Genomic DNA, 12,029 nt, shown 5'->3' with positions numbered 1-12,029 from the left:
AAGGGGGGGTGGGAGTTGTATGAAGCAGGGAGCAAGGGTCGAATGCCGGTGTCCAAAGCACCAGCTGTGGTAGGAAGGAAGATGGAAAGGCGATGGACGGGAGAGGCGGTAGTAGCACAGCGGCCGTCCCCCTATAAACTCTTTCCCAATACCCCATCCCAGCCGCCCCGGCCCCACCTGCCCCGCCCTGAGCTTCTCCGCTGTCTGCCTCAGGTGGTTGTGTATCTCCGCCACCACCTCCTCGCGGTTGCCGCCGCTGAGGATGGCGGATAGCGCGAAGTTGCCCTCGTCCTTGGACAGCGGACACCAGTCGCGACGGACAATGTCCAGACCCTTCTGCTCCATCACCTGAAGTGGGGGGAGGCAGGGGGGATTAGGAGTGAGGCAGGGGGATTAGGAGTGAGTGGAAGCCCTGCCTGGAAGGGGACCATCTGCGGGGGTTCACCAGTCGGTAAGCTGGTGGGGAAGCTGAGGAAGCTGCGGATCGGACGGTCGAACGGTCGGATGCCAGACGTGTGTGGCGGACACAGACGTGTGTGGATACACGCAGATAGAGAAACAGAGCGACAGACAGAGGGACAAACAGAGGGGCAAACGGACGAGTTTAGGTGGCGAGGCGACCCGGCACTCGACTTTTCGACTCGTTTTTTCAGTTTGATACTACTACTTACGCACGCCACTCGCCCCCAACCCCAGGCAGGCTCCTTCCATCGCTCCCCCACCATCCTCCTCCTCGTCCTCCTGCTCACCTGCACCACCTTGCCCCCCGGCTCCAGCTCCAGCTTCATGGCCGCGTACTTCTTCTTCTTCAGAAGCAAGATGGACCGGAAGATGCCGTCCAGCTCGATCTCCAGCAACCTTAGCGGGTGCAGCAGTAAGGTGCAGAAAGGGACGCGCACAGAGGGGGAAGGTATCGGCATTTCCGAGCAGGGGGACCGGCCGAGGCGCAGGCGCAGGGGAGGAAAGATGCCCGCCCCCTCCCTTCCCCCCTTCCCCCCTCCCTGTCCTCACTTGTATCTCTTGTTCACCTCCTTTTTGATTTTGGCCCCCAGCTCCCGCGCCTCCTCCACACTGTCGCTGTGAGTGGCAACCATGATGGAGTCCGTGTCGCCGTAAATAACCTAAGATGTGCGGCAGGAAAACGGATAGACGGGGGAAGGGGGAACGAGGGGGGGAAAGACGAACCACGAACGAGTGAAGCTGCTGCCAGGGCAAGAGTGTACCAGAAGTAGAACTGACTAAAAGGCGTTCTTGAACGAGGGGTGAGGGTTTCGTAGCCCGTTTCCTGTTGTCCGCGGCTTTCCCCTGTGAAATTCCCATGAACATGTGTACCCCACTCCCAACACCCCGCGCCCTCCTAACCCCGCCTTACCTCCGCGCCGATGCTTCCCTGCACAAGATCCACCGTACTCGACAAAATGGATCTGCCCTGAGCCGTGATCAGCTCAGCAAGCGGCTGCGCGTAAAAGCGACTGGCGCCGAAACCAAGACAGCCGTACATGGAGTTGGCCGTCAGCTTGATGGCCTGCTGGCGCACTTGCAGCTGTTGGCGAGTCAGCGGGTTCCGCTCTGAAGACATGGCCGCCTTCACCTGGACGTTGTCGGTGTGGGTGTATGTGAGGGGAGGGAGGGGGGCGGGGAGGTGGAGGGAAAAAACACTTGGTAGGGCAAGGCGAGGCAGCCTCACCCCCTACACCGTGAACAGCACATCTCAGATCACCAAGCCACCCCCCACTGCACCCCTTGTCCTATGGTAGACGTCGTTCCCCCTACCCGCTTCCTCGCACCCTCCACCCTCACGTACTTGCTTACGGCGGTTGACCAGCGACTGCAGCACCGCGGGCAGGGGCGCCAGGCCCTTGGCGGCCGTGGCGGGGTTGGGCAGGGCGGGCAGGGAGCCGTCCTGGGGACGAGAGACGGTGGTGAAGCAGATGTTGTACTCCTGACAGCAAGGGAGGGGAGGAGGGGGGAAACAAGATGCAAAAAGCAAAGGGTTAGTTGGGGATGTGGGGCGGGATGGAGGAGGGCCTGGCGGGAGAGACCTTGTCTGCCCGGGTATCCATGCGCGCATGTTGGGGGGGATAGGGAGGAGCTCGATGGTCGGGTTGGGTTGAGGAAGGCTGGGGAGGGTGTCGGCGGCAAAAACACACACGCACAAGGTCGGCGGGATAGGAATTCGTAATTAGTAAAAAGGAGGAAAGTGGCTTGAGCCAAGCATTGTTTCCGCAGCTAGTCAGCTTACCAGTGGTGTTGCTTGTAGTTTTCTGTGTTATATGTGTTAGAGAGGGAGAAAGGTACGGCACCCACCTGGATGATGGAGGGGTACAGTGAGTTGAAGTCCAGAATGATGACAATCTTGTCGTACAAACCCTTCTTCGGCTCCAGAACCAGACCACCGCTGTACTTGGGCCCGTTGGATTTGGCGGCAGCTGCGGATGCGGAGCCTTTCTTGCCCTTCTTGCCCTTCTTGCCTCCGCCGGCATCGTCCTCGCCGTCATCGTCGCCGCCGGCATCGTCGTACTCATCCGCCTCCGCCTGCTGCTTCCGCTGCTTGTCCTACAGTAGCCGAAATCGCACGAAACAACAGCTACAGGGATGGTGATGGCGGTGGTAATGTTACCTGCTGCTGCAGCTGGTTAGATATGACCCTTCCGAATGCCTCCACAATGGGCAAAATCATCCCGCCATGTACCCCAGCAACCAGGTTTCAAACCTGCATCCCCCTCCCATTCCCTTCCCTAATCCCTAATGGCAGCATCCAGCCCACCTTGTACGTCTGTTTGTCGGGCGTGATGAACTTGCGGCCGTGGAACTCATGCAGCAGCAGCATCTCAATGCGCTGGGCCCGCTGGCCCGCCAGAGTGCGACTCCACAACTGACCCGACAACACGGACAACTGCTTGGTCAGGGGAAGGACTGCCGAAGGCGGGGTGGAGTCGGGAGAGGCGAATCATTGATTAGGTCTAAAAAGCCAAGGGAGTCAGCTGCAGACGTCAAAAGCACCAACCGCCCCTTGGGAGTGCATGGGAGTGCAAAGTCGAGCGGAAAAAAGGTGTGTGTGGGGGGGGGAGAGGGGTTTCTGAAGCAGCAGCGCAGGGGATGGAGGACGGAGCGAAGGTGCTGTGGCGACGTGAAGAGGGTTGATTCAGGTCATCCGGGAGAGGACGGGGAATGTGAAGGCGGGGAGAAAGCTAATCGGGGACAGCCATGGTGATGGCAATGGTCGGGACCCGGCCATCCCAAGGCATCCACGCCTTGTACAACACGACGGGAGTAAACGGAATACGGGAGTTTGCAACCACATCCAACTCATTCGGTTCTATCACAGTCTTCAGTTCCATCACAACCTAGGAATTGACCTCGGGCTCCACCGCGCCCACCTCCCTATCCCGGACCTTCCCATCGGCCTCTTCTTCAATAATCCTCCCTCCCCCCTCCTCCTCCTCCCCCACCCTGCTCACCTGACAAGTGGAACATGATACCCAGGGCCAGCCAGGCATCACTCTCCCCGTGTCGCAGCAGCCGCAGGACCCCCTCAGCGGAGGAAAAGCACCCCGCCAGGCCGTCACCAACCCCCGGGGCACCCCCACCCGTCAGCGGGTCAGTCCGGGTCTGACCCAGCAGGTTAGTGGCCAGGGTGCTCAGAGTGAAGTCAACCGACTTGACCAATTCACGAGCTGACAGGTACGTATCACATAACAACCGACCTGCGGGGCAAGAACGGTGAGCGCGAAGAAGGGGGGGAGAGCGACGGAGAGGTGAAGGGGTAAGGGGACGGGATCAAGGCAAGGAACACCGCGGTCTCGGCTAGCCGTGGCTGGAGGATATGATGGGGTTTAAGCAAAACGCAGCCGGTCTGGGCAACCAACTTCAAACTGTGCAGGTATGGAGCTGGGTTTCCAGCTCGTCCTGTCAACCACCATCACCACCATCGTCACCACCCAGCAGTAACCTCCGCTTCCCGCGCCTCTGACCCCTCTTCCCCCCATTCTTCGCCCCTCCCCTCCCTTCCATCCACTCACCCGCGATGGTGGACATGACACCCGGCCCCGCCCCCCCTCCAAAGCTGTGCCCCCCTCCAGTCAGGCGCGGGAACTCCGTCTTCTTCACACGACCAATGCGGCTCCATAGGGGGACCTTGGGGGGTGGGAAATGGGGGGAAATGCGGAACCATATGAAAGGGAATCGTACAGAAGTAAAAGGGTCAACTGGCGAGTTCTCAAGCACCAAACCAGAGCGAAGGAGGACAGCGAGGGAAAAGGGCAGACAAGGGGAGGGGAAGGAGGAGGGCGGGGACAATGTAGAATCCAGGACTACGAAATGGGTATACTTACATTTTCGCGTCACGAACAGAGGCCTGCCATGCAAACAGATCTGATCTGATCTGACGTGTCGCGTACGGCCCCCGTTCCCTTCCCTCTTTCAAGCCCCAGCTCTTCGGCGCCTCCGTATTACAGGTTTCCTGGTTACCTGGGTCCCCTCCGCTTTTCCTGGTTCCCGGCCGCCCTCCCACCAATCCGTAATACCTTGTGGTGTTGCATGCGTGTCAGCAAGGTGGTGAGGTCGAATGCGGCGATGTTGTGGCCCACCAACACATCCGCGTCCAGAGACTGGAAGGGAGCGGGGGGAGTTGGGAAGGAAAGGAGGGGGCAATCATATGATGCGATATGCAAAGTCGTGGCTGCCGACGTACAAGGTCTTGCGAGGAAGAGGGGGAGGAAGAAAGGAGGGACGGATGACCCAGGGGGCGGATAAAGTGTTTGCGGGGCGCTAAGGGACTGCGGGAACGGGAGGACGAAGGAGAGTAAGGGGTTTAAGGGGTTTCGGACAAAAGCAAGTCAGTCTTCATGACGCAACGGATGTGCTTAGCCTTTTCTCCTCCCAAGCACACCGCAAGAGAACACCAAAACCCGTTTACCAAGTTAAGCTATTCTTGACATCTCCTTCTTCCCTCTCCACCTCAATTCAATAGATACCTTCGGCCACGAATACCCTCATCCACATTCCGAGTACAAGGGCGACGTTGCACGCGACTTCAGACATGGCCTGCGTCGAGTGTTTTTCCTACAGCCCTTCTTCGACTCCCCTCACCCAGCAGCCTCCCTGTCGCCTGCTACCCACCACCCTCTGCTGCTGGCTCCCCTACCTGCAACCTGGCCAGCAGGCACGTGAGCAGAGAGCGCTCCGAAGCCTGCAGGGAGATAACGTTGCCACCGTTGGCCCGACCCCGCGGAGTAGCGTTCTCGGCGGCAGCGGCAGGCTCCATGCCTGGAATACACATACGCACACGCCCAGCTCAGTACATAAATGCTGAAATCACTGTTGAGCGTGAACGAGAGGAAAAGGCTTGGGGAAAACTCACACCCAAGGCGGAGCAGCAGCAGCAGCAGCAGGGGCCGAGAGCCAACGCCGGCCTTTGACGTCTTGTGGAAAGAACATTATAAACAGGGGCGAAGCGATGCCGAGAAGTTTAGGTGTTGGGCGGGGTTTTGGACATGTGCTTGTATGTATGTCCGCATGTGCTCACCATGTGGCCAGGCCTGTCCATCCAGTCGTCGTACAATGCTGAAGTTCCTGAGTCTTGCGGGGTTGCCCCACTCCCCGGTGGACAGGGGGGCGTCCGGGGACACCTCCGACAAGTGGACCACACTGGCAGCGACGATCTGGGGGAGGGGGGAGGGATGAGGGAGTGAGGTGAGGTAACGCGCGAGGGAGGGTATGTGAAGGCGGGGTGGAAAAAGGAAGGACAAGCCGGTCCGGCGCTTGATACCCCAGCCCCGGCGGCCAGCAAAGGGAACCAAGAAGTGGAGGTAAGTGACGGGGGAGACGAAGAAGGTATGACGTGAGGCGGGACAGGACGGGCGAGGCCGGGAACAATTACCCACCATCTCCTCACCACCCATCCGGCCCACATGGCACCGTACAGTACGGCACAGTAACCCACCTCGTGTTGGTGGCTTGTGCGGTTGATTTGTGTCTTTAAGCTGAGTGAGGCCACCACCAGTGGCGGGGGCTTGCGAACCGCCACATCGGCTGACAGTCCCTTGTCACCGCTGAGTAACTTCTTGGCGCTATCCACCACCACCTCAACCTGAAAGGGGCGAGGAGGAGGCCAAGGAGTAGGAAGGGGCGAGGGGGAATGGTATAAGAGGGATACAAGGAAGCAGCAGCAGCAGCAGCAGCAGCGAACGCGAGGTGCCGAATACAAAGGAGTGGCGTGATGCGACGTGATGTGATGGGCTTACACGCGTGGGCATGCAAGGGCACGGGGCCCACTGCACATCGTATAACCTCGCTCACATATATACACATACGCACATATACGTTCACGCATCAAGTCATCTCTTCAAGACATACCTTGCACCAAGTCGCCTGGTTGCCGTACTCAATCCGCTGGGGCTGAAAAACGCCCAGCCAGCCGGGGCCCTTGATTCGCCGCTTGAGCTGCAGAGCCTGCATTGAGGTGGTGTGGGGGGGGGAACAACGTGCCGCCGATCTAACACTATGTAAATCGCGAAAAAATAACTTCTGCAACAGAAACAATTGAAAGAAAAGTTGGCAGTGATAAGCGAGTCTGTAGGACTAGGTGAAGCAATGGGACATAGGGCTACCAATCCAACCCGACGCACACACGCGTCCATAACGTCGCCCCAACATCTCAATATGTATCTCCTCCCGACATTCCAGTCCCTCTTCTTTGCTCTGGCCCTTCGTTCCCTCCCCTTTTCGCTTCCTCTCCCCCCTTTTTTCTCTTTCTCTCTCTCATACACACCTCCAGGCAGCTCTGTTGCGCCCCGAAGATGGCCACGAATGTACGACCACTCGGGGGCCCCCCAGTGGGGCTTTGCACGGTGGGCATGTGGGCGGGGTAGCGCACCTGGTGGGGCGGGGGACGGGGGGTGGGCGGAGGCCGGTGCGCGCGCGCGTGTTCGTTTGTTTGTGTGTGTGTGCTTGTGTTGTGTCAAAGGTGACGCAGCAAGTCCCGGGAAAAGGTAACGTCCAGGATTAGGCGGGCGGATGTCGTAAGAGGCAAAAGCAGCGAAAAGCAGCAGAGGATCCATGGATGTGTGCTGGTAGTGGTGGCGGTGGTGATAACGCATCCACGCGCCACATGCCCGTGCCTCCGGAACACGCGTGGACACACGCAGAGCCCCCTCACCCTCCTCCCCATCCCCCAAATCGGTCCTTTGTCACCCATTGCATTAATACCCGCCCCCTCTTCACCACCCACCTTGATGACCCACTGCTCCCCGTGGGGCACATCCTTGACCTCGAATGCATAGCTTCTCTTCACGGGCACCATACGCATGGAGCCCACCCCCGCCCGGGTGAGGAGACCGCGGACCTCCTCCCGAACGGAGCTGCACCGTTCCTGGTCGTTCGGAAGTTGGGGGTTGTTGGTCGTTGGGAGTGTGGGTTATCATGTGGTGCGGCTCCGATGCGATGATAACGACACGAGGGGAAGGATAGGGTATGCGTGGAACCGCCAGCAGCGCAAAGGCGGTCCATGCGCAGATGTGCATGGCTATGTGAATGTGCGTGTGGACTTTTTGCAGGGGCAGAAGAAGGGCGGGGCACGGTGCCGGAAGGGCCGGCGTTGAAGGGCTTGCACCATCGTGGCAGTGCTGTTGTGGCAGTACAGTATTTCACCTGAAGCAGCTTGATGAGCTCTACCCGGCGGGAGGGGTCCTCCTTCACGGCCGCTTCCAATCGGGCGATGGATCCGTCCACGTCCTCGAACACCTCGGGCCGGGGTACCACCAGCAGACAGCGCTGCAGCCCCCGTACTGACACGGCACAGCTCAGCCAACGACCCTCAGACTCCACCTTGCCGAACAGGAGCACCTCACCTGGGGCAGCAGGGAATCCGGGTGGTGAAGGTGGAGGTGGTGGAGGTGGTGGTGGAGGGTTATGGACGTTGAGAGATGTTGTGGGAAGGCGAAATTTATGATAGGAAAGGTCGATATGAGAGGCGGGGCGCGTAAGAGGCTGTGGGGGGTGGGAGGTGCAATATGCTGCAATATATGCCGTGGGAGGTGGGGGTGAAGCTGGATGCGAGGGTCGGGTTTGCTGGCATGGTGGGAAGTGTGTGTGTCTGGGATTGTTGTGATATGTGGCTGGGTGAAGGTGCGCGGGACAAACAACTGCGGGGCAAACCCCTCAGCACTATTACCCTGATGAAAAGCAACGAACGCAAGCCAATCCCCGTCCTACACCTCCCGTACGCCGCACCTGGACGAACATCAGGATTTTCGTACGCATCCAACATGTAGAACGGCATTACGCCATTGCTGTCCAGTGGCAGGGTCCCAGGCCCCGGAGCGGACCCCGGGGTGCTGGAGTCCGGCAGGGGTGAGGGCGCTGGAAGGGGCTCGCCGTCGGCATCGCCGGCATCGCCTGCGGACAAGGGTAGTCGCGGTGGTTATAAAAGTGGGCCAGTATGTGTGGGGGAAGGGTTGTGTTAGTGTCGAGCTCTGTACATGGTCTGGCTCAGAATCCGCTGTTGGGATTCCTCGTACTTCTTTATTAATGGCGGATTACGCGGGAAATGACAGGGTTGACGACGGGTGGTCCCTGACTGTTACCCATCGTAAAACCCTACGTTATCCTACCGCCACTCGCAACAACTACTGTAGATCGCAGCCCGTACCCCTGAAGCGCCGGCAACAGACGGGGATGTCTACCTGTTTGTCAAGTAGTAACCTTCGAAACGTTTACATCCCACACAAGCTCGCCTACGGCTTCAGGAAGTACTTTTCTGCCCATGTGCCCACACCCGTCGGAAATAGGCCTCAGGCGCCTGTAAGCAGAACACACCTGGCAGCGGAGCCGGGTATCCGACATCCGGCATGTGCTCGTCCTCCTCGTTCTGCGTTTCCTCCTGCTTCACAGGCAAGGGTGTCACCGCCGCCTCTACTGCAGGTGCTGTCGTTGCACTGTCGACTGCTGTTACCGGCGCAGCCGGTGCGGTGTCTGAGGTCATCGCGGCCACGGCTGGCAGGCCGCCGACACGTGCGGGTACGGTGTTACCGTACGCGCCACTGCCACCGCCACCGCCGGGCCGAAGTGTAGCCCCAACGGGCATGTGCAATGGCCGTACGACCGCAGGCCTGCGGGGTGGCGATGAGGGGAGACCGAAGGATATTCAGCAGCTCGGCATTCGTGTGATTTGTCTGTCTGTCTGTCTGTCTGTGCACGCCTCCATACACAAACCTTTCCTCACGTGTCCTTGACGGTCCCTCAGCTCAAGGGTGCGAAACCTCCCTTACCCCGTGCTCCTCACTCCAAGTTTATCTTGGATGTTTAACACACCGTCACTTATCCACTCCACGACTTCCCAACACGCCTCCCAAATGTGTACATATGGCTCCTGGCCGTCAGATTCCTCCGCTTCTACGCCCCAAGCTCACTTGCTGTAGGCACCCAGCGCCGTGGCTGGTGTACCCCGCGGCATCCCGCCCATGGCCCCCGCCGTCGCGGGGCCCCCCACATCCGGGAGAAGGTCCCCAAGGATGGAGTCCAGCACATCGTCACTGGACGCATCGGTGGGCTTGGCGGCCCCAGCGGCAGAGCGCTGCAGGCCGGGGATGGTGGCCCTGGAGGAAGAGTCAGCACGGCACGTACAGTACGGCATAGCATAATCGCTAGGACAAAGGCGTCACACGTTGCCGGATTGTGGGAATAAGTGACCAGTTGTGAAAAGTGTGGTGAGGGCGATCTATTTCTTGTAGTTCAGGATGCACCTGCTTCCGGTGTGGGGAAATAGAAGGGAGGAGGTAAGGAAGCCAAGCTCTGCGGCCACAACACCATTTGTGAATGGTGGTCTGGCGGGAGGGTGGGATTTAAACTGCAAGAAGAGAAGGACGGGGTTCAACTGCCGACGTTCAAAGCACCAAGATTGGATTTCAAAGCCATGATGCAACTGCCCCCGGGCGGGTTGTGGGACCCCACAGCGACCGGTCACACCTGGCTTTGCGGAACATGGTGGTGATGTTGCCGCCCTCGGGCTTGGGGACCCCGTCGTCGCCCTCTCCGGGCTTGCGCTTAGAGGTGCCCTTGGCGTGCTCTGTGCGTGACATGGAATGTGGGTGGGTGGGTGCGGAACCTGAGCGATCCACTGAGAAGCTGACTAGGGTGACTGGATGAGGGTGCCCCGGAATACCGGGGAATGCAGGGTTTCGCAGGGTAGCTGCCACGGGCGAAGATACAACCCCCTGTTTCACACACATTACTGACTGTGGTGGAATTCCAGGAATAGGTCTTGACTCCTCATGGGCCTCTTGCTGATTGCATCGTGCGCGGTTCCGGAACAAATGTTAGGGGGAGCCGCTATAACTTTGGGACCTGACGCGCGGTGTTACACTGGTGGGAGCATGCCTTTGCGACGATGTCGTAAAATTTACTCACCCTTCTTTCGCTTCTTATTTGCATGCTTGCCGCCTGAGCCCTGTTCGCCCTCATCCTCCTCACCGTCCTCGCCGTCGGGTCTGCGAGGTGTATTACGTTTCAGAGCGTCGTTGAAGGGGCCTATGGCCAACTGGTAAAAAAGTAACACATGGGGAGCCAACACGCAACTTTATAAGGGTAGCTGTCGGAATCGGGATACCAGAAACCGACGAACTGTCCATGCAGCGGTGCATTTATTCCTTAAGGGCAGCTGTCAATGTGGGCCAAGGTGCATTGTTGCTGACGACGTTTCACCGCACAGCAAGCGCTGCTAAATCGTGCCCCACCGTTCGTTCCAATAGTCGTCCTCTCCGATGTCCGCATAACCTCCAGTCCCGTCGTCATCGACAACAAAAGCTCCAGCATCTCTCCGCTTCTTCACAATCTCCGCGTACTGATGCTCATCAACGACATCATAGACAGCGTCCTCTTCCTTGACCTCATATGTGAGGGCACGCTTGCCCGAACCCTCGCGGGCAGCTCGTAGCTGTTCAAGCGCGCTTTTAGCCTTCGCAGCTGCGCTGCTTTGCACAGGTTGCCGCCGACTGCGTTCCATAAAAGTCCCACGACTTAGACAATTTTTAGATAATACGCAGTGAGTGTTTAGTGGCAACTGACGGACTTCAGTCAATGTGAATCGAAGCGTGCCACGGCTGCAGGTGTATCGTAAAAATAGTCAAAGTTCATACCCAAACCCCAAGCGGCAGGCCAAAGGCTCATTTTAAACTTGCGCGCCCGAGGCTTCGGAGCCCAACTCGCAAAATGCTTGCGACAGCTTTGCGCGGCTGTCGAAGAAGGGCCCCTGAATTGTGTGCTTGTTATCATTGGAACCCATGTACCTGTTACTTACATGGACCGAGTGGCATATCTTTTGTTCAGTTGCGCAATGTATGGTCTCGGAGGAGTGCTTACAAGGCCAAGCCTTTCACATAGCACGCTTGTGGATAGTCAATAACACTGTATTTTGTCATTTTGCAGGTAAAAAAAAGTTACCTGCTATAGTGTTCATGATCCGAGAAGACTTGTGAGAAGACTAGAGCAAAGTGCGAGGGGACGAAAAATAATTTACAGAATTTTTTTGTGCCATGTAATATTAAGTCTACATTCCATTGTTCGAACCAAGGGGAACAAAAATGATGGCGATTGATTCCAGCGTGCTGTGCATGGCATGAGCGCTCCTTGGACGGCATGCAAAATCGTCCATTTAAGGCAAGGCGCGTGTAACACTGTAGACTTGTTGTGTGATCCAATGTTCTGATATGTACTAATCGCTTTGGGCGACTGATGCATACTATCCCTAGCCACGCACATGCCATGTTTGGAAACACTGAGTATGCTGGTGAACGCTTGTATTTTGCTTGACCAGAGACCGCAAACTTGCGATTAACGTGCGCCAAATCTGCTGCGAAATGGGCGGGACGTTCGATGTAGAAGTTAGCCTGGGTTAACCTCCTGTGGCGAGGCAACTCGTGGCTGTTTCTGGCTGCCTTGAAGCACAGGATTATGGAGCTTACGCGACTGCAGCACCATAATTGGAAACACTGACCCCAGCTTTCGTCACCTAGCTGTCTGCGTCACCTGGC

General features: G+C 58.1%; 1 protein-coding gene across 1 annotated transcript in view; it reads right to left on the bottom strand.

Moving 5' to 3' along the window:
* VOLCADRAFT_107737 (uncharacterized protein) overlaps nucleotides 1–11,079 on the bottom strand; it is a gene marked incomplete at its 3' end in the record, with an annotated part of 15,115 nt that extends 4,036 nt beyond the window's left edge. Inside the window, exons 1-24 of the mRNA XM_002957522.1 lie at nucleotides 10,734–11,079; nucleotides 10,408–10,487; nucleotides 9,967–10,066; nucleotides 9,744–9,792; nucleotides 9,411–9,574; nucleotides 8,818–9,110; nucleotides 8,233–8,397; nucleotides 7,651–7,850; nucleotides 7,232–7,372; nucleotides 6,773–6,877; nucleotides 6,358–6,453; nucleotides 5,945–6,091; nucleotides 5,528–5,663; nucleotides 5,147–5,268; nucleotides 4,527–4,610; nucleotides 4,023–4,137; nucleotides 3,462–3,707; nucleotides 2,768–2,916; nucleotides 2,308–2,556; nucleotides 1,805–1,942; nucleotides 1,373–1,591; nucleotides 1,012–1,121; nucleotides 750–858; nucleotides 178–348 (exon numbers count right to left, since the gene is read on the bottom strand). Coding sequence (XP_002957568.1) covers nucleotides 178–348; nucleotides 750–858; nucleotides 1,012–1,121; nucleotides 1,373–1,591; nucleotides 1,805–1,942; nucleotides 2,308–2,556; nucleotides 2,768–2,916; nucleotides 3,462–3,707; nucleotides 4,023–4,137; nucleotides 4,527–4,610; nucleotides 5,147–5,268; nucleotides 5,528–5,663; nucleotides 5,945–6,091; nucleotides 6,358–6,453; nucleotides 6,773–6,877; nucleotides 7,232–7,372; nucleotides 7,651–7,850; nucleotides 8,233–8,397; nucleotides 8,818–9,110; nucleotides 9,411–9,574; nucleotides 9,744–9,792; nucleotides 9,967–10,066; nucleotides 10,408–10,487; nucleotides 10,734–11,002 — 3,657 coding nt within the window. The 5' untranslated portion in view covers nucleotides 11,003–11,079. The remainder of the gene's footprint in view (nucleotides 1–177; nucleotides 349–749; nucleotides 859–1,011; nucleotides 1,122–1,372; nucleotides 1,592–1,804; nucleotides 1,943–2,307; nucleotides 2,557–2,767; nucleotides 2,917–3,461; nucleotides 3,708–4,022; nucleotides 4,138–4,526; nucleotides 4,611–5,146; nucleotides 5,269–5,527; nucleotides 5,664–5,944; nucleotides 6,092–6,357; nucleotides 6,454–6,772; nucleotides 6,878–7,231; nucleotides 7,373–7,650; nucleotides 7,851–8,232; nucleotides 8,398–8,817; nucleotides 9,111–9,410; nucleotides 9,575–9,743; nucleotides 9,793–9,966; nucleotides 10,067–10,407; nucleotides 10,488–10,733) is intronic.
* Nucleotides 11,080–12,029: the final 950 nt, after the last annotated feature.

The sequence above is a fragment of the Volvox carteri genome (genome assembly GCF_000143455.1).
Source record: "Volvox carteri f. nagariensis unplaced genomic scaffold VOLCAscaffold_75, whole genome shotgun sequence".
NCBI lineage: Eukaryota > Viridiplantae > Chlorophyta > Chlorophyceae > Chlamydomonadales > Volvocaceae > Volvox > Volvox carteri.
Note: the sequence above shows the minus strand (reverse complement) of the source record. Positions and strands in the feature narration are given on the sequence as shown.